Source organism: Aphis gossypii, chromosome 1, assembly GCF_020184175.1.
Source record: "Aphis gossypii isolate Hap1 chromosome 1, ASM2018417v2, whole genome shotgun sequence".
Lineage (NCBI taxonomy): Eukaryota > Metazoa > Arthropoda > Insecta > Hemiptera > Aphididae > Aphis > Aphis gossypii.
The window spans coordinates 76,811,603-76,833,688 of NC_065530.1; the positions used below are offsets into that span (position 1 = coordinate 76,811,603).

At 26.7% G+C, this 22,086-nt stretch overlaps 2 protein-coding genes across 3 annotated transcripts in view; one reads left to right on the forward strand and one right to left on the reverse strand.

Annotated features, from left to right (window-relative positions):
* Positions 1-5,730: 5,730 nt before the first annotated feature.
* LOC114126281 (uncharacterized) overlaps positions 5,731-22,086 on the forward strand; it is a 230,168-nt gene continuing 213,812 nt past the window's right edge. The window contains 1 exon segment of the mRNA XM_050198555.1: positions 5,731-6,650. The gene's annotated coding sequence lies outside the window, so the exon portion shown is untranslated.
* On the reverse strand, positions 19,355-21,437 carry LOC114122585 (proteasome subunit alpha type-7-like). Of its 2 annotated transcripts, none has more exons than XM_027985271.2 (6): positions 21,312-21,437; positions 21,121-21,226; positions 20,599-20,703; positions 20,158-20,288; positions 19,711-19,890; positions 19,355-19,627 (listed from the first exon to the last, which is right to left on the reverse strand). In XM_027985271.2, the coding sequence occupies exons 1-6, from the start codon at positions 21,327-21,329 to the stop codon at positions 19,538-19,540; spliced, it is 630 nt and encodes a 209-aa protein (XP_027841072.2). In that variant the 5' UTR covers positions 21,330-21,437; the 3' UTR covers positions 19,355-19,537. The 2 variants fall into 2 exon arrangements, with proteins under 2 accessions (XP_027841072.2, XP_050054513.1); XM_050198556.1 differs by having other exon boundaries at positions 19,547-19,627; positions 19,707-19,890; positions 21,312-21,436.

Genomic DNA, 22,086 nt, shown 5'->3' on the forward strand with positions numbered 1-22,086 from the left:
CAAAATGGCTATTTTTAAATTTTTAAGTGATTTTTGACTTTTTTTGATTTACCATTGTAAAAGATAGGCTATTAGTCATATATTACAATAAAAAAATGGCACTAAAATATCTATATTATATTTCAAATTATAGCTGCTACTGACTTTTCAATTAATTTACATACTTATATAGTTGAGATATCAATAATATTTAATGATATAACATTTTATGAAGTCTTTATTATTTGAGGATTTTTGATAAATATAGAATATATAATAAATAAATACGAATAATTAACTGTACATTTTTTTATTTGACATTAATTATTTCATATTTTATATAAAATATTATATACAAATAAATTGTTCCAAACCCTACTAAGAAGAAAGTAGTAAGTACTAAATACTATTACTACTTTATTTTTTGAAACTATACAGTGTACTCTCGATTATCCGCCAGTGGATTATCCATTGCCTTCCGTGGAATACATATATTATTATGTATACAAAAAAAAATGTATATCTTTACATTATACATCACTAAAGGCTTAATTGAGTTATGATATAGTCGATTACCCGATAACGACGTAAAATATATTACGCTTGTTTAATATTAATACTTTATGGTGATTATTTATAGTTGATACGTTTAATGAAAAATCATTATTCACGGATTAACCGCCGAATTCGTTTATCAGTGGACACCCTGCCACCCTATTCCACGGATAATCTAGAGTACATTCATAGGTACCCGCTGAAATTTTTCTAGGAGGGGACAATGTTAGAATTTATTATATAGTAAATAGTAATTTATTTTAAAATATTCAATTAAAAAATATTTCCGAAAGACCAGGGGAGGGGGTCAAATACCCCAGCTTGACCCCCCATCCGTGCGCCTATGAGTACACTGTATAAATATATTTATTTTAATAGGTTTTAGATTCGGAATAGAGTAATACATGTATTGGTTTTACCTATACATTCGTAAAAAAAAATTTTATAATACTTTTTAAGCTTTATAAAGATATTTAATTCAATTTTTTTTTGTATTGATATTTTTTTTTTTTTTTTTTTTTAACTAAAAAGGAGTTCCTTGTATGTTATTTCGTTGATTATAAATACTTGTAGTTACCAATAGTTATTCTTACAGTCTTACACAAATTATAAAGTATCTAAAACACATAACCTATATAGTCACAATATTTTATAAGTATTTTAAGTTTAAATGTAGACAAAATTCATTAAAATCACGAAAATTTGATTAATTTTTAATTTATTAGATTTTTGAAATAAATATAAATATGAGATTATACATTTTAAACATTGATAATTTATCGTTACATTTTAAGATTTTCGTATTATTGAGTCATTAAAAATAGTTTTTAAATAATATTTTAGCCAGTTTAAATTGAATCATGAAAGCACGTTTTTAGATCCAACTACGCGAGTAAAAAATACAAACAGCTTAATTATTTTTATCCTCCATAAATTTATAGTGCTATTAGTTAGTCACTTGAAAAATGATAAGTTGGCTTTAAGTTTTTGAAAAAAATATAAAATTATAGTCGGCCAGAAAACGTTTAACATTGAACATTGTCGTAATTCTTTCACTGATTTTGTGTTTAAATTATAATTATTGTAATTATGTTAGGAACTTGATTTTCTTGTATATTGATTACTTCATATGTACAACTATTTCCGAACAACATATTTGGATGCGTGTATAAGTGTATACTGGTAGCGTTGTGAGAGGATATAATGTGTGTAGACAGTATATACAAATTAATATAAGTAGGTATGTAGGTATAATAAAACTTAAAGTAACCAAGGTAGTTGAAGAAGTTTTCTCGCAAACAACTTGTGTAGTTGTATACATTTCGATATTTTTTTTTTTAATAAGAATAACTCTTTAGAAATGTTTCGTATGCTTAAAAGTTTACATAAAGTAAAGGTTTCATAAAATAAAACTAAGTATTTAACTGTCTGCGTCTAAAAAAATTTTCATGAGATTAGTTTCAACAAGTTTCAAACTTATTTTATGGTTCTGGTCTAAATGAGAGATGGAAGAGTTCAGAAATACGTAAATACGTGTAGAACTTTAAATTTATGCAAACATGTGTATAATGTGTGTGTGTGTCTTTATTGCGAAAACTTTTAAAACTAAGTGCATTTAAATAAGTATCTTGCGTGAACCCATTACAACTTACAACATACTATATACAGTAAATAATTCATTATGGCAAAAAATTAAGATAATAAGTTAAAAAATATTATTTTTACTACATATGTTACACATTTGATTTGAAAATGCTTAATAAAGTTTTCTTATTGTTTGGTTTAATAATGTTAAAAAATAACTACACATTGTAATAATTATAATAATGTCATATAATTACTAATTATTTGTGTTACTGCCATAATGCTGTGTCAAAATTGGGCTCGAAAAAAATAATTCAAACATTTTATTTTTAATTTGTCATAAAATTATAGTTAAATTATTTGAGTATATTATATGATAGTAAATTGGTCATAAATATTTATTTTAATGTAACTGAGTAATAATATTTCTGTACATTATAGTTCCAAAATAAATCTCCTTATATAATATACCTACATTAAATATGATATTTTTTTTATAAACATATATGTGATATTTTGATCCATTTAATAACTTTGAATTACTTTTGAAATTGTAAACTATTATTATTTTGATATAAGTACCAATAGTACCATCACTTAAATGAATACGATAGTTAGAAACGTGTAAACTCAATGCATTATGTATGAATAAATAATTGTACATATAATAACTTTGTGAAAAGTACCTACAAATAAAACCTATTCTATAATTTATACTTACTCCATTGTACCTATTTTGCCGTTTTAGCGTCCTTCGGGTCGGGTAAACAGTATTTTTTTTAATACTCAAGTGACATGGCTAAGTAATAAGAGCGGTTGGGTGCACAGTCGTTATAATGTGTAACAGGTGTCTAGTGGTCTATCGTTCAAACTCCAAAGGTTTTGAGGGAAAGCCGTTGTCAAAATCCCCCAACTCTGGTAAAGAATTCAGTTTGGGTGCATATCACTTTGAGTGTATGTTGTATTGGTCTACAAATGTAAAATAAGTTGTATTTAGGAATTTAGGATGTAGAAAGATTAAATAAAGTCAGAATATTTTATTGTTGGAAGAAACAAATGTTATAAAAACAACGTTTACAATGTTATTGACTAATTGGAATAGATATTTATATAGGTAATTTAGATGTAACTCAAAAACTTAAACTATATTGTTCACAAAAGTGTATAATTTAATAAATAATAAAGTACGAGTATAATATGATGTGTTAGTTATAAAGTTATACACAACTTAGGTATTTTTCCATACTAGCCGAATTTACGTGAATTCAAATGAGTAATAACTAATTAATGATATATTGATATAGATACGTATAGGTTATGTTAGGTTAATATAACCTAATCTAACCAATATTCTTTCACATGTGTATATTATTAAAGTATTCTTTACAAACTTAAATATAATGGATTAAAACATTTCACAGTTTATGTAGTAATTCATATAATTATGCTGTAGAGATTAAAAAAAAAAAAGGAAATATGTTATTTTAGAAATAATATATTTTAATTAATAGAAAATGACTTAATCGGGAAATCTTCATAACAAAATCATAAACACTGTACTGTATACACAGCACATAAATTTACAACTAATACGTATTGTTGTTGATTAATACGCTTTTGAAAATAATATAAAAATATAATAGGGTGCAGGAATTTCACGACTAGTTAGAAAAATAATTATTAAACTTAATGTTATAACTATGGTTAGAATTTAAATAGGTACTCAGCAACTTGAAAACATTTTTCCAGCGAAAGTAATGTCGATAATGATTGAAAATAACATCAGACGATAAATTATATTTTATGAATCATTGAAACAAATTCTCTTGTCTTTACACGTTTTATTATTATGGTAGATATGTACCTACTTAGTATTTACTGCACAGAATTTAGTCGATATAATAATATTATACACACCGAACAACTACCGTTTAGACGGTCGTTAAAAGTTTTAAATAAACTTTTCGCAAACAAATTAGGTGCACTTATTGTTTCATACGACGGTTTTAAGATCGTATACGAACCGTCCAGACATTAGACGGAAATCGATCATTGCACGCGCATACTCGGCGGCGTGCGTATAAAACGTTTACGCCAACGTTACGGCAAACTTTGATGAACAAATATGTTTTGTAAACGACTTTTCCACGTCTAATCGAGTCCGTAGTTTTTCAAGTTTACAAGAAATCCATTCAGCGAAAACTTTGGTCCGCATAAAAAGAGTAAAAAGAAGTGGGCGGAAAACGACGACGGGCCATCAAATTATTTATAAAGTTTAACTCGGCAACTTTTTTCATATTTTTTCGTGTAAAAATAAATAAAAGAAAGAGAAAAAAAAACCCTAAAGTAAAGTAGAAAGAAAAATATATACGTATTTATACTCTGCGGGGTGTCAGGGTGTAGGACGGGCGGGCGAAGTGTCGGGGTGAAAGCAATCAAAACTTCGCCGTCATTGAGCTTCGCGTACAGAAGAAACAGGCAACAGCGGCGGCGGTAGTGGAGTGCTACATTATATATATATATATACATCACGGCTCGCTCGGATATCATTACTCGTTCGGCAACTTTTCCGCGGCCACTAAAAGTCACGCACTGTTTTCGAAGCGACAATCACGGATCTCTGCAGTTCTGCAGTAACACTATGTTTTCGTATCTAACAAAGTCGTCGTTTGTATGCCGATCGTGTTGTCTGTATTATTTTAAAGTAATATAAACAATAATCAATCTCTCTCTCTCTCCGTCTCTCTTAACACTGCGCGTAATAATTTATAAGTGAGTATAGGTACCGCCGACGCTATTATTTTGTTCTCGCGCGTCAGAGTCGACAAACCATCCGTCGAGCTGCGTGCCGAGGAGAAGATGCGCGTGTCTCGCGTTTCTCCTTCTCATAAATATACGAATCGAATGATTGAAATTGTGAATAACACAAACACACACACACACACACACACTCTGCTCTCGAATGGCGTAATACGAGCGTAAGTATACACTGCTGCTATACTGCTGCAAGAGATCGCGATGTTTAAGTGTCTCGGGGCGGAGAGGGTGAGGCGACGGATAAAAAGTTCGACGGGCTCTGCGGGCTGCGGAACGCGCGAGGAACGGAGAAAAAAGTGGAACGCAGAAAAAGAAAAAGGAGAAAAAAAAACGAATAGGAAAGAAAACGAGAAAAAAAGTCGAAGTCCGCGAACGAGCCAAACGCAGTGGTGGGGGCATCCGGGGCTGACGGGGGACGGCACGTTTGCGTCGGACGGGGGGAGGCTTGTTGCTGTTTAAAGTAATTTCTTTCGGCGCACGCGGGACAATCGGCGGCGGCGGCGGTGGTGTCGCAGCGGGCGAGGAGCGAGCGGACGGCCGTGGACGAGGAGGGTGGGGTAGGGCAACGTTCGGTCTGGACACAAAAACGGGAAATGGAAAAGATTGGATAAAGTGCAGCCGCCGCTCGTCGTCGTCGTCGTCGTCGTTGTCGACTCGGCGGTGGGTGACGGGCGAGGGGTAGTCGGCGGCGGCGGCGGCGCGCGGGACCAATGCAAAGGATCGTCGGTGGGCCGCGCGCGCGGAAAGGGTGCCGGCGGCGTGCGACAGAGATAGCGCGTGTAAAAGTTTTTCCAGTCGAAGTTTCGCAGTCGGTGTGATTATACCGTTTCGTGTTGAACGGCGGCGGCCGCCTTTTACCCGTGCGCCGCTCAGCGCACTCACACGGGCGCGCGTGCGCTCACGACCGCCACCGTACTTACACGCACGTGGACACGACACCGTACATTATTGTTATTATTATTATTATTATCACTACCGCTACTCGTCGGACCGTTTTCGGCCGTTTTCCCGACATCCGTTGCCGGAGAGTCGGTGATCGCATCGTCAACCGAAAAATTAATTATATCGTTATTATTTTTAACGTCGTATCGTTTCGACCGTGCGGAGTACAGTGCAATATTGTTCATTATTTATCACTGGTTATTATTATTTTTTTTTTTTTGTATATTTTTGTTTTTAACGGTCGTGCACTCGTCATTGTCGCCCGTCATTCCGTCTCGCCGTGTACGTCGGTTTTTGGTCTCAGTTCGGTTATTTTAATCTTTCAATAAGCGCTAAACGTCCGCGGAAAAACACGAGTTATTGATTGGGCACGAGCGGAGTTTTTGTTTTCGCCTCGCTCGCCGTCCGTGGCGCGCGCGCTTCCCGCCACCGCCGCCGACGACAACGTTGTCGCTGACGACGACTACGACGACGACGACGACGACTACGACGACGATAACGGCAACGAGTGTTTTTCCGCGAACTCTTTTCTCGGCTCCTCCATCCGCCGCCGCCGTACCCGCACGCGCCAACGCCATCCCGCCCGGGTCAGGTTCTTGGCGCGCGCGTTATCGCCACCACCGACTAGACCGGCTGACCGGTGCGAGCCACAGCTGCCACCACTGCCGGCGCTCTCGCCACTGCCGACGCGGTCGTCGGACACGATTAACGGCCACGACCACGCGCTCCTACTCGTTTTCCTATTTGTTAACGACGAAATTATCGTGATCGAGGTGAGTGGTTGACCTTTACTCGCGACACCCCACGATAGTAATAATTTATCATCACGTTCCACGTGACGTGCGTGGTTAACTCTTTAGCAGGTGGCCGCCGTTATCACGCGCGGCTACTGATGATTCGTTAGTATATTTTTTTTATTACCTATTATTTTTATCGAGTTTATGATCACGCCGACTTGATATTATTGGTTTTCGTATGACTTCAGCGTATAGAAAAACGGATTTCCATGTATGGTTTAAACAAGAACAAATACTTTTGTAAATACAAAACTTGTCGGTCACTCAAATATATAATCGTTTCCTTAAAAATATAATTTTTAGACATCCTTTCCCTCGTAAGAATTCGACTTTTATACAAATGCATACATATATCTGGTTTGTTTTTACTCGACAAACTATTATTAAACGGATTACTCGTGTTATTTTACAGTTGATTTATTTATTGTTTATTAATTTCGCAAACTATGAGTAAATCAATCAATCTTGATGAAAAAACATTTTTACAGCCTGCTTATTTGTTATGTAATATTATCGTCTACTTTAGGTACTATAATATATCTTGACTATGGTCAAGACATAATTATTACGAAATATAAAAATTGAAAGTTATTTTTAATAGTATAATACATTGTGATAATGATTTATGACAAATTAATAATTGTACTAGTAATTGTATCAATAGTATTATGTTAGATTTAAAATATAAATACAAAAACCTGTTAAAAAGCTCCAATAATTTATTTAACTGTGTAGGTCCATAGTGTTGGTAAATTAATAAAAATATAAAATATATTTGAGCTTTTCATAAACAATACGAATAATACTTATACAAGAAATTCAAGTAGAGATGTTTAATAAACGTCTTCATAATATAACTTACTGTATGATGTAAAAAATATACAAATTATTTAAAGTTTAATTAGAGATAATTTGTTAAGAGAATCCAATACTTCTTAACTTCTATATACTTACAGTTACTTATGTTGTTACTGAATAGTAAATAATACGTTGTATTTGTATGTATATATAATATTAGATTTAAAGCTGAAAAAAAATAAAATCTACTTAATTCATTAAATTTCACCTTTCGTTTTATAATATAACAAAATATTTTAACATTCCAATATTCCGTGCCATAAATAATTCATATCTGTACCAAGAATTCAACAGGTGTTTGTCCATGTGGGGAAATTGTAATTTGTTACTGCATATAATATATCGTGCGGTTTGTTTTAACTTTTAACTATCAAATAACAATACTACCCTAATGTTCATATGTTAATAATTTACGATGAATCGTTAATTTGCAACTTTTAATTTTATAATTTTAAAATTCAAACTTTCCGCTATATTCAATTATAATTTTACATAAAGTAATAAATTGGTTATTAATAAAATTAATTTGTATTTTTACGAGCAATTGCTACCTATATATCTTATACTCGTACCTATAGTAACATAAAATAATATGGTGTTATGATCGACACATAGTGACATAGTGCAACAATTAATAACTATAATATGATTATATTAGCTGAACCCGTGCACTTTGTAGCCTGTTGAAAATCCTACCTCTTATATGTCTTAAACTGTGTGTTAAATTCGTTACCCACGATTATGCTAGCAGTATATTTTAATATACATATAGATAAAAAGATTAATATAATTCGTAACTTGTAAGTAATAAAAAGTTTTAACAAAAACAAAAAATATATTATTAATTATATGTACGTCGTACACTTTATAAACTCGTGGTTATTACTTAACAACGGTGGAATTCTATAAAATGTTTTATAATATTATAACGTAATATGATTTTTCAATAACCCAAGAATGTTTTTGTTATCACTCTTCACTATTAATTCACAATTCACATATATTAATTTTAATTTTATTTTTGTACTATTAGTTGATATTTTATTTTATTATAAATGGAACCTTAATTCTTAGAAAAAGAATCGATTAATACTACACTACCTTAATAATTATTTGCAATACCATGAAATGAAACTTGAAATATTCTATTATAGTTAAATTTTGAGAAATAAATCACTCTAAGTAATAAATAAAATAATTTATTTTTTTTTACCAGAGGTTAAGCATTAAGCCATGTATAACTGCTTTAGCGTTATAGAAACTTCAATCACTCTCATTGACAATCTAATTCGTCAATTTATGCATTAATGGACCTTTGTTATGATTAAATCCATTTTACCTAGGTACATAAAAAAGTTATAAATCAAATAACATAATGATTTCAAATTTCAATTACCTACCTTTAAACTTTAAGCAAGTCGTATTGTCAATGTAATTCTTTTGTATTTAATAGTTATTACTTATTACCATTTACTATTTAGTGTGTAAAGATTGTAATTTTCTGTATTTTGATAAAATTGAAAATTGCTAATGATAGGTATATGTACATGATTATATCAACTTTGAAGAAAAAAAAACTAATAACAGTCAATATAATGCACTTATATTACTCAAATATCAAAATATATTATGTAGATTTTTGTATGTTTAATATATTTTTAAAAATAGAATAAATTTAAAAGAAAAATTACTCAAAAATTGATAATTATTTATTGCTTATTTTATAGTACTATATAGTATAGTAAAGGTAATAGATTGGTAAAAAAACAATTATGATTATACAATATAAAATTAGATAATAATCAGAGTATCAGACATTCATACCTATTCTATATTATATTATAATAATATAATGGTGTATAATATTAGTATATATAGCATTTGGCATTTAGAATATTAATTAAATGAATTCATGAGTATATCAATTAAATATTTAGTAGGTATAATATAGAAAGCTGTTTCATATCTGTATTCATACGTTATATATGATTTAGATAATTTAGATATCCAAGTCAAATTTTGATATAAAAACATAAAATAAATAAGGCATACTTATATTGTATAAAATACTATTCTCAATAATAATCAATTTATTTGATTTATGTTAAAAAAAAAAAAATTATAAATAACTATGGATTACTAATTTATTTTTTCATTTACGTATTATGTAGTTATTCAAAATATACATCTTTTTATTATGTTTCAATTTTAAATTGTGATCGTTTTTTTTTTGTATTTGTCACCATCTTTTGAAACAGTAAAATGCTTTGATTTTTCACTTTGGACAGTTTCTGGTAGACAATTTGATTTAGTTGGAATTTAGCAAGCCAAAATTAATTTCTAAAAAGTAATTTTCAAAATAATCAGGAAAAATAAAAATGAATTTGAAAAAAAAACGGAAAATGGTGTTCAAAATGCAGTATTTTGGTAATATCAATTTTTTTTTATTGTAGCTCAAAAATAAACAACTGTAGAAACATTAATTTTTCATAAAATATATAAATATTAGTATTTTCTGGTTTTACAAATTTTATTGTATTATATGTATATAACTAGACTCTAGAGTATAAAATAATAATTTTCAAAACGTTTTGTAACATTTATAGATATTTATAGTTTTACAATTTTTAAAATATTTTAATCATTTTATATTAAATATAATGATTAATTGATTAATCTTTAAATTTAAAGTAACTTATATGAAAATCGATAAAACGTCTTATAAAAATCATTACAAATATGATAGTGAGTCAATTCAATAACAATGACATAAACAGAATTATTTTTAATTTAATGAAAGTAATTTTACAGATATAAGGTTTTTTAAAGAAAAAAAGATTTAAGTGTCTGATTTATATTAATTAAATTATACATAAATCATGCTTATATATAGAAGATATTAATTTATTTTTACACGATTAAGTATCTCAAGACTCAAATTAGTGTTATTATAGTTAATGCGATTTAATTTATTTTGTTATATTATTATGTATTGATTTTTTTATCGACAAATTATGACAATGTCCATTAAAATTATTAAAAATACATTTTTATTAAAATTTGTTTTGATAGTTTTTTCATATTTTCAAATTTCTTTTTAATTTTGTCATAAACAGAATTTTTTAAGATTTAATAACTAAGTGGCATAGTCTTACCATTGTTGTATCCTCGGTTGTACTTCTGTCGTATGAGAATTAATTCAATATAATTAATACTTTACAATAGTTTAGTATTTAATAAATTTATTAAAATATTTATTTTGTCATTTTTTATAATAACAATAAATACATAACAAGTTTTTTAATCAAAATTAATAGGGGTTTTTTATATACAATTATAAGATTTAATGTAAATAAATAATATTCATATGTTTTTATTACAAATCCATTGAGAATAAATGAAATACATTTACCTATAGGTACTTCGTAAATACAAGTTTAGTCTGTACAATTATAAAAGGTTTCCAACATTAGACATGCATTACTGCGATATCGTAATTAAAGGGATTTCTTTTTAATCGGCAACTTTTACTCGAAAGATTTGAATGAATATGTAATATGTTTTTTACTAATTCATGTACCTATGTGTATTTTAAATGTATAATTAAATAATTTGTATACTTACTTTATACATGTTTGTAAATTCCGTAAAAAAACTTTAAAAGTTTTTATTTTTAAATTCAACTGTGTATTTTTTATAGTAAATAAAATAAATTTATATTTCTCTGTATGATGTATTTTCATTATTACATTAAAAGGGACAAATACATTTTGTTATCACAGTTATCGTATAAAAACGAGTATCTAAAATGATGAGTCCTATAATACTACATTAGTTTATAGTCATTACTCATTAGATATAATACTATAATATGATAAATTCAGGTAATATTGTCTTTTTATTGGTCTAACCGTTTCTGGCTCAATTGTTTAATAAGTAGATACTTTATTTCGGAATCAAATGTACTATAAACTAATTATAGTTTTGGGAAAAAAATAAAATATTTTCACATAATATTAGAAACTCGATTTGATATTCTACATGTAAATAATTTTGAATTTGAAATTACTTATACAATAATTGAATAATAATTAATTGCATGCTATGATTTTAAAATTATGTGGGTATTGTGTATTTGTGTGTAGCCGTACAGGTATAAGTGCTGTAAATTAATTCAAATTACAATTTTTTAAATTTAAATTATATTAAAAATCATTCCCTGTATTTGAAACTAATGCTATTAAAAGAAATCTAAAATTAAAAAAATAATTTCATCTTTAAAAAAACACATTTAATATATTATTTTATAATTAGTATTTAAAGTATAAAATGTTCTTGTCTATTGTACAGAAGACTCAAGATCTGACTTTTTTTGAATCTTATATAGAACGAATTCATTTTCAAAGTACCTACTTAAAGTCTGAATCATTTTATATTTATTATATACATAAAAGTTTAAAGGGTATATGTATAATATATATAGGTACAAAGTGCAATTCAATCATTTAATTATATTGCAGTAACTGTATTGATTGAAATATAACATATTTGCAAAAAAAAATCTCAACTAGGTTTGGATATTACTAATGCGTTTACCTATAATTAAATATACCAATAAAAAAAAAGAATAAATAAATAAAATACCACAATAAATGCAAAACTTTTTATTATTTTTTTATAACTTGTTTTAATTAATTTTAAAATTATTATTTTAACTTCGAACAACATTAGACAAGATATAATTTCAACATAATATTGAACAACTATGTATATTTATCAAATATAGGTAATTGCTGTTACAATAAATATAAATTATAATATATACACTATACAGCTAATGTTACATATAATTCGAAACTGTATTATTATTTTTTGTCTTTATTTTTGGTTATATATATAAGAATCAGACATTTAAAACATTTATTAACAATATTAACTATAAACTATAACAACAACAAATATATACGATAAAAGTACTTGGTAAATAAAGATATTATAATTTAAAAAATTCATTGATTCCAGCATTAATATAATATGAAAAGATTATCTTAATGTACAAGATTTGTTTTATACATGCGATGTTTTGAATTTTACTTAAGGTACCTAGTCATAATTAATAAGTTATTTGTAAGCTATATTAAGATAACAATTGAGTTTGTTTCAAGCGTTATTAAGAATTATATCATGCATGCATTTTAAAAGTCTAATCCTTGGTATAATTTATTGCTATTAATATATTATGTAGATTATGATCCACAATCTAACCACATTAAAAATAAAATAAGCAAGTAGATGAAAAAGCATGTAAGAATGTTTGATATAGTGAAAAGAGGTTTACGATGATAATAAATAATGATATATTTTTAGCTCAAAGATATGTTTGGGTATATAATTAATAAATTCATAATCGGAATGTTATTTGAACAGTGAAAAACCATACATTTTAATAATAACTGTAAGTATAAAGTAAAAGGAATATAGGATATATGGACTTATTACAGTATGTATGTATTATGTATTAGTGTATTATATACATTATACACACTCATATATATGTTTCTGTGCTCTTATTTATCTTAAATATTTTTATTATTCGGTATATTATTTTCATAAACGATTTGTACACGTGAAAAAAAGATATATATCGGTCGAGAATGCTTTGAACAGAACTGTAAATTTTCGTCGATTTGTTCGTTCTAACAATATTAGTTGTTAAATTAATAAATAACAGTCGACGTAAATCTTGAAATGAGACTGCAACTGTTAAATAAAACGAAATAATTACGCGACGTGGTCACTCGTTCGGTCGGCACTCAGTCTATTAAGAGTTTGTCGAGTGCGCCGTCGTTGGAAATCCTCTATTATGGGAAAAGTTTTACGGAAACACAGAAATGGTAGCGGACGGACCGCGCATAGCCATAGTAACCCGGAGTCAACGGGTCGACGGGGTCGGCGGAGTTACCCCGCAATGGCCGGACGCGGGTGAATGAAGAGCAAAATACTGTTTAAAACTTGGCCCCTACGCTCGTATAACAATGTAATAATATAATGCAGTTATGTTTGTTGCCACTGACAATCTTCTAGCAGACGCTGCCGCCGACGCCGCTGCCGTCGAATGGTTAAGGAAAAGTTTTTTTGGCGCGAAGTTTGTTCGGGACTTGTTTTTCGGAACTTTTTTTTTTTTTTATTTCCATTTCTCTTTACCAAAACTTTTACCGGTAGTTAATATCTACGGTAGTGGTAGACGGGATGGGGGGTAGGGAAAAGTGAACTTTGGAATTACTTTTGATGACGCAGATTATTGGATCGACCATTTAATCCACCGAATAAATATTTCCGTTATACTCCGCATGTATCGCCGTTCTTTCGTTGTTTGTTCGATTCGCCTTTCCGCTATGTATATTTGTTTCCTCGTTCGATATGTATATAAAAATAATAATGATAATAATAAAAATAAAAAAACATATTACTGCGTTGAAAAACACGATGGAAAAATGTAAATTGAATTACAAAAGTTATTATAGCGATCTGGCTTTTACTTAACAACACGAGTTACGCGAAAAAAACCAAATATCGTAGAAATAAATTAATACAAGTACTTCATTTTAACCGTATTGATTTTGTTATTCTCGTAAAATCTAAAATATACTGACTTTAAGATTTTATCTTGTATTTAAAATTTTAAAAATGTTTACGATTTAATTTAAAATATTTTTTTAACATAACTTTGTTGTCTCTATTAAATACTTTTCAAATATAATGTACATGTTAATGTATGGAAATGGCGATTAATTATTAATTAGTTATTACTTATTAATTCCTTGTCTTAAAATTTAAATAATAATCAGATGCGTTTTAATTAATTTATATTGTACTTCATAGATTCTAATTTTAAGGGGTTTGTTTCATAATGATGTGTCTTCTATGTGAATATTCATTTAATGTTTCTGATAGAAGGAGTAATTTAAAAGTTTCAATTAGTCATTTTTGTTGATAATTGAGCGTTGTTGATATACTTTTAGAAAGTAATTGTTTTCGATTCCCTTCGTAGTTTTCTCAAGTGTAATGTTTTAGATATTAAGTTATTTGAATCAAGATTTAACATGGTTATAATCGATATTCACTCTGAATAATTTTTAAAATTTGACAAACTATTATTGATTTTAAAATGTATTATAAATTAATTTCAAAATATACCACGGTATTCTAAGCTGATGTGATTGAAGTGGTATTATGTCAAATACTCAATCAAAGAACGTCAAAGTATAAATATTAAATAATGTTTATAAAATAATACATATTGAGTGTAAAGCTATAGAATTTTTTTAAAACCTTGATAAGTATACTTTGTCAAAGTCAAATATATATTCTAGGAAACTTAAACTTGATATCAATCTTACTTTCATTTAAATATATAATATATAGGATAATACAATTTCCATAAATCATAATAGGCACTTAAGTTTCTTCACTACAGTTAAAAATCTTCAATATTCAAATTTAACTAAAAGCTATAGTATATCTGTACAACTGTAATTAAATTATTTAATTAATTACATAAATATACCTCCTTATATTAAAATAGTTCGTATTTTTAATTTTAGTTTAAATTTGAATGAAGGTATTGAAATGTATGTAATTACTGTTGTATCATTATTATTTATTCATACCTACAATATTTGGTATGTTATACCTTAATATTTATAACGTAAAGAGGGTCCTATAAAACAAAATTAAAAGTATATATAATTAATTTGTTAGTCTCTCTTTAAATAATTAATAAACATCTAAAATACCTAAAATAATATTATATTTTTATATTATCTAATTTAACGAAGTGAAAGTTTAAATATACAATTTTTCAATAGTTAATAAATCAATAGTTTTAATCTTTTATCGTGAGATTACTATTGGCAGTTACAATATAATTATTTTGAAAATAAAACTATAGACAACTATTAAGAATAAAAATATTTTTCATTGACTTGGTACACTGTATTAAGTTAAATAAAATCTCCTTGTTATATTAATTTGTTTACTTTAAATCGACAAATCATCATTAGTACATACTATAAAATATGTTGTATTAAAACGAATACAATTCAAATCGCGCATATTATATTACTCGTACAATTCGCAGGTAATAATAAATTGGTATTATATTTAAAAAAAATATGCGGCCACACGTTTCTGTCATAGTAAAAATATAAGAACGTTTCACTATTCGAAACGATGTATTTTCCTTCAAGTGTATTTTACATAATATTGTATATGCATATACACAAGGTTGTTCGCGCGTGCGACAAAAATATGTTTAGATCACATTTGAGCTGCTTTAGAAAAATAAAAAATAAACTGCTACTCCTCCCACACGAATATTCATTCTGAAACTTTCGTGTGCTACTTCCGTATAGCCCAGACGTACTACCACGTGGAACAATATCATAATATATGCGTAAAAACTTTGCCACGACACGACGACAATGGAATTACCCGAAAACCTTTCAGTCGACTTGTACATAAAAACCGACTAACGGAACAGCTTAGGGTTGATGGGATGGTAGAGAGGGCACACCGTTCGATATGAAAATAAAATGGAAATAACTTTCTGGGTACACAGAGGAAATGGAAGTTGAGCACAAAAAAAAAAAATGAATAAGAATCAAACATGTATTCACGAAAGAACATTATTTTACCACTGCTATTTACTTTATGCTCAAAAATATGTTTCTCTCTTCCGGATGAATGATTAGGATAAGCTATTTGAAGCATTTGAAAGAAACGTTGTTTTTTTAACATTTAGGTAAACATATTTTCAAGTAGCAAAGTTACATAGAATTTTAAATTTTGTAAATTTACGTACTTATATAGTGTGTTATAATTTGACATTTAAACTCAAAATACATTGTTTTGTTCCTAAATTATAATAAAATTTAATTTATTGTTCAAATTTAATATCTATTCTTTCTTCGTGCATTATTGTGTATTCAGTTTATATGTAATTAGTTTTATTCATAAACACTTTAGTATAGTTTATAATATGTTATATAATTGCTTTAATGTTAATATTTTTATTTTAATAAATAAATCATTTGTACTAAAATTTTGATTAATATAATAGTTTTTCATTAGTACTCTTATAAACATTCGATGAGTTATCTGCAATGATTCTAATACATTTTTATAAGCTGATTTCCATACAATTAGACCATACATTAATATAGATTGTACTAATGTGAAGTACTCTATTTTTAAACTAGAAATATCAAGGATATTTTCGTAACTCTTTAAAAATATAAAAACATTTCCTTTTACGCATTATTAACGTTTTTTATAAGGTTTCTACTTAAAATGCTCATCAAATATCACACCTAAGTATTTAGCTGAACTTAGTGTGGATAAATACTTACAATTTGAGTTACATATACATCACTAATATATATATTTTTTTTTTTTTACAAATGTTATTATGTAACTAATACTATATCTAAGAATACGCCTACACGTCTTTTAACATGGTCTAATGATGTGTAGATTAAATTCGAAAAATATGAAATTGCATCATGAGAGCCCATATTGTCTCTAAATCCAAATTATTTATCACTTATAGTATTTTTATATTTTATCTACGAGATATAATAGATTCGTAAATTAATGTAAACCAGTTCTATTGAATCTTAGCATATTTTTCAATAACTTTAGCAATGGCAGATATTAAGGAAATTAGTCTATAATTATGTAATTCTCTCGCATCACCTTCTTTATATATAGGTCTTATAACTGCTATTTTATATACTTGTGGGAATATACCTTTTAAAAAACTTAAATTAACTATATTATAAAAAGTGATTTTACAATATAATCTAAAATTTGTAATAATAAATTAGAAAAGATAGAATCAAATCCTGGTGATGTACTTTGTCTTAGTGTAGTAATTATTACCAATGCTTCTTTATGTGTAAATTGTATATATTCTAATTTGTTTTCAATTAGATTTTCAATATTATTTTTATAAGTTTTTAAATTATCTACTCTACTCTATCATTTTGAATTTTATTTTCTATTTTTTCACCCACAGCTACAAAATAATTATTAAATATATTTGCACATATTTTATGTGTATCTGTATTTATAATATCTACTAGTTCATTTTCGTGATTTATTCATAAAATTGGTTTTTTATTTTTATCATTTTTGTTAATTATCTCTTAAATTAGATTCCATACTTGTTTAGTACTGTTCATATCACTGACTCTTTTCCTATAGTACCTACTCATTTTTTGAATGTCTATAAACATAGTTTATTTTTATATTTTTTATAATAATTTAAAAAATGTATATTAGGATTGTCATTTTACCTAATTTATCCCTTTTCCTAAAGTTTATAATATATTTATTGGATACTTTAGTACAGTAACTAATGGCTATATAGTTTCTCCGAAGAGTAAAAATATACCTATTACAGTATTGCTAAATTTCATACGTAGAAGTAAAAAAAAGTGCATCTTGAATTTAATTATAATTTCAAAATAAATTGATAAAATGTAAAGTAAAATACGTATTAATTTATAGTTTACATACATTAGTAAATAGTTTATGTTAATGTTCGGAAATCTAATAAATTTAAATATTAATAATATGATAGGATATTTATGTAGTATATATTAAAAAAAAAATAGTGGTACAAAATAAATTAATGAATTAAACTATACTAAATAATGGTTATATTAATTAAACATTTATGATTCAGCTTACAAAATTATTTTTAATATTTAATCTAAAAATAACTGAGATAATATGTATTTTTTATCTCCGTGTATCACAAAGGTAATTGGACTTTTTCTTGAAGTAGGTACGTACCTCGTAAACGCAAACTCTATTGAAGTATAAAAAAATTAAATTAATAATAATAAAATCTCAGACTCTTGTAAAATAAGACTGTGTAAAGATATATAATTCGGTATTTATGCAATTCTATAGCATTTATGTTCAATAAATTAATAATTAATATTTTATTATCAGTATATTGAATCGTTGGTTAATCATATTCATGGTTTATTAATTTATGTTATTATCTATCACTATCACGGTTTTCAATAAGTTAAGTAGGTTGCTTTATTTTCTAGATTGCATCCTAAGTGTTTTATATGAGGTACAATTTTCATAGAAATTACCATTATATTTAACACATCCCAATAATGAAAAAATTATTCCGAACCCTTTATATCAATTTTAATGTTTTGTAAGAAAATTATCAATTTATTAAATTTAAATTGGTGAATTAGAATATTGTATTTTGTGATTTATCACAAATTACTAGTTTATCATAATGTTTATGTATGAGAAGTATAAATATTAAATATAGTTCCTATTAACTAATATAAATCATATGAGCTTATAAAAATACAAATGTATATTTTAGTTTGATTAATATCTAAATTGATTATTTAAATATAATACTTTATTCAAAAAATAACAATGTTTTTAATTTCTGCCAATTTTCTGGAAAAGTAATGCAATTTTTTTTCTTTTCTGTTGTCTTAGTACTTACATCAAATCATATTATTATCTTAAATATAAATTTGTTTGACATTTTCTGATTGTATCATTTATTTTTCTATGGTGATTTAGTGAAGATATATTAACTTGTATTATTTCGATTAAAGTTAACTCACGATCTCTATTTTAAAAATATTCTTAACTGTTAACTTTTATAACATTTTTACCTAGGTAGATTATTTTCCATTTTGAAAAATAAGACCGATGCTAGTAAGGCTTAGTTAACTTACTTTTAAGAAGGCTAAAAAAAAATAAGAGTAAAGATTAAAACAAAGTAATTTATTTCAGAATTCTTTTGGTACAAGATTATATAAAAAAAAATATTTAATCAAATTTCTTTTTGAATACAATATTTAACAAATTAAAATAAAAAAATAAAATGAATCATCATAACATTATACATTTTACAACTCAAATATATTTTTGAAAAAAAAATTATAAAGAAATTATACATCATCAATTTTTACTGCATCATTAACTATTCTCGAGAATTCAATTTTTGATAAAAATTGATTGACTATGCTACTATCGACAATCTAAAATATTAACAAATCCAATTAAATATTTCAATGATAAAGTCTCTATTCTGTATTGGAATTTTTGAAAAAAGTTTACTTGCTTCAAATGGTCTATTAAACGCTGTAACTGAAACATCAATAAGTTTAGCATCTGGTTCACTGATTACGCACAGTGTCTTCAATGCAAACTCTATGGTTCCTAAAATACTTTTATTAGCAGTTGAATAATTTTCAACCAAAACATTTGTTATCAGATCACTTTTTCTTCCTACAGCACTAGCCTAAATATATTATAATAAATCATTCAATCCTTATAATACTAATAATTATTATTTTAAGAAAAACTCTAAGTTACAATTTTATTTATTATTACTGTTACAAATTATTTAAAATATGTTCACGTTCTATACAACGTAATAATATGCAATAAGCGAATGAAGTAGAATTATTGTTGACTTTAAAATACAAGAAGTTGCTCATCAGCAAAAATTTCCTTGTCTGGGATATTATTATTTTCTATTTAATAAATAAATAGTGAGAATACTAACAAGAACATGTGATATGGTACCATATGTGTCTGTAACATATAAATTTTGTCCATTATTATCACTAGATGCAACCATAAAAGATTCAGTATATGGCAAAGTTGGTAGATTATTGAGAACTCTGATTTCAGGATCTATTAAATAAATAAAAATTATTTTTCAACTTGATCACAATTTTTGCTATTGTAGATGAGTTATTTTCAATAAACCTAATAGATACTTAAAATAGTTTATTTTTAATAACTTATTAAATAAGTATAGTTAGTCAACTTTATTATACTTTGTAGCTTGTATAATTGTTGTAACATTGTTTTTAATTATTTTTAGTATTATTATGCATTTCATAAAAGTATAATAACTTATACTATAGAATATAAATTCCAAAAAAATATATGTTTATAAATTGTTGGTCTATAAATTAATAATTATATAATATTTTATTACCAATTAAAAATTCTGCGACACGATTAGCTGGTGAATTCAACCCGTGTACAGTGTTAGTATACATCTTAGCTTTGTCAACAATCATCATTGAATCGGCTGAATATCCTAGAAACAATTTTATTTGTTTGATTAATAATAAATTAGTTTTTATTTACAAAATAAAAGAAAAATATTAATAATTATTTGAAATGCACAACAACTCTCCTTTAAATATTTGAATTACATAAAATCAAAACGAAAAGAATTTTGAAAAGAATATTTACTTAATTTAGAAATTGGCAGTATTAAATAGACATATATTAAATTTCTTAAATAGATTTTATTCGAAGTAATAGGTAAGTAGGAAATGAATGTGTCGTATAAACTATTTACATATAAATAATAAATTTAAAATATTTATCATTTTGTGTAAATATTATTTTGAGTTATATTATATACTATATAAAAATCAATTATTTATAGGTACATATTAAATAATATTAAGTATTTACTGAATTATTAATTCTGTTGTATTTGGTTTACCTGACCAAGCGACAGTGATTTTACCATCCAGTGAACAAATAGTATTTTGATTTTCATAAAATTTTTCGGCAGCAATAACAACACAATTATTTCCAATTATACCAACCTTAAATGTAAACAAATTATATTAATAAAATCTGGGAAACAATCATGAATGCTATCGACATAAACAAATTTTAAATTTAATTTACTAAGAGGTTTCCGGCCATGATGTGTTTTTGTATAGTTTTTTTTACTATTTTAAATTTTACGATAATCACAAACGTAAAGTTAGGAATGTATAAAAAACAACGTAACAATTTTTATATCAAATTAATTTTTACCATAGATGAATAAAAAATTAAGCACAGTGTTAACAAAGTATCATTCAATAATTATTTGAAGTTTTTAAACAATTTTTATTGATTTGTAGAATAATTGGTATTGGAAACGATTTTGTATTTTATATCGTTTCTAGATAGTGTCATTGTTATGTGAATTCAAATAATCTACTTAAGATCTACCTAAAAGTTCAAATGAAAGACGTTATAACACAAAAGGATATGATGAACGGTAATATCGCTTGTTCTTATACATTTTATGTATGGCCTGTAATTCAGTAAACGAGTTTAAATTTAATCCTTTGGAGCAAATATTTGCACTCAGCGAAAGCTACAAAACTTTACTTTGAGTCGTTTGTTTTGTTGCGGCTATGGTGTTCAAAATTAAATCCAAATCTTTGAAAGTGATACAATAAAGGTGAAATACGAAGAAATTGAGCTTTATGCAATATACTGTAGTGAAATTATATTTCAGCGGAATCTTTAATTAATTTCGTGTGTTAATCTAAAACAATTATTTTCCATAAAATACAATTTTTTTTTTATGAATCATTAAATGTCACGTCGTTGTGTGCTGAGAATAATATACATTCATTTTATTATTAACTGATGATTAAAGTTTTCACGTTTTAATTAAACTATTTTT

Bases quoted from the DNA above. Each gene is read 5' to 3' on its own strand.
- LOC114122585 (XM_027985271.2), bottom strand. The intron at 20,704-21,120 runs GTAAACCAAATA...AATTGTTTCTAG, and splicing joins AATCACTGTCGCTTGGTCAG to GATATTCAGCCGATTCAATG. The intron at 19,628-19,710 runs GCAAGTAAACTT...TTAATATTTTAG, and splicing joins CGTTTAATAGACCATTTGAA to ATTGTCGATAGTAGCATAGT.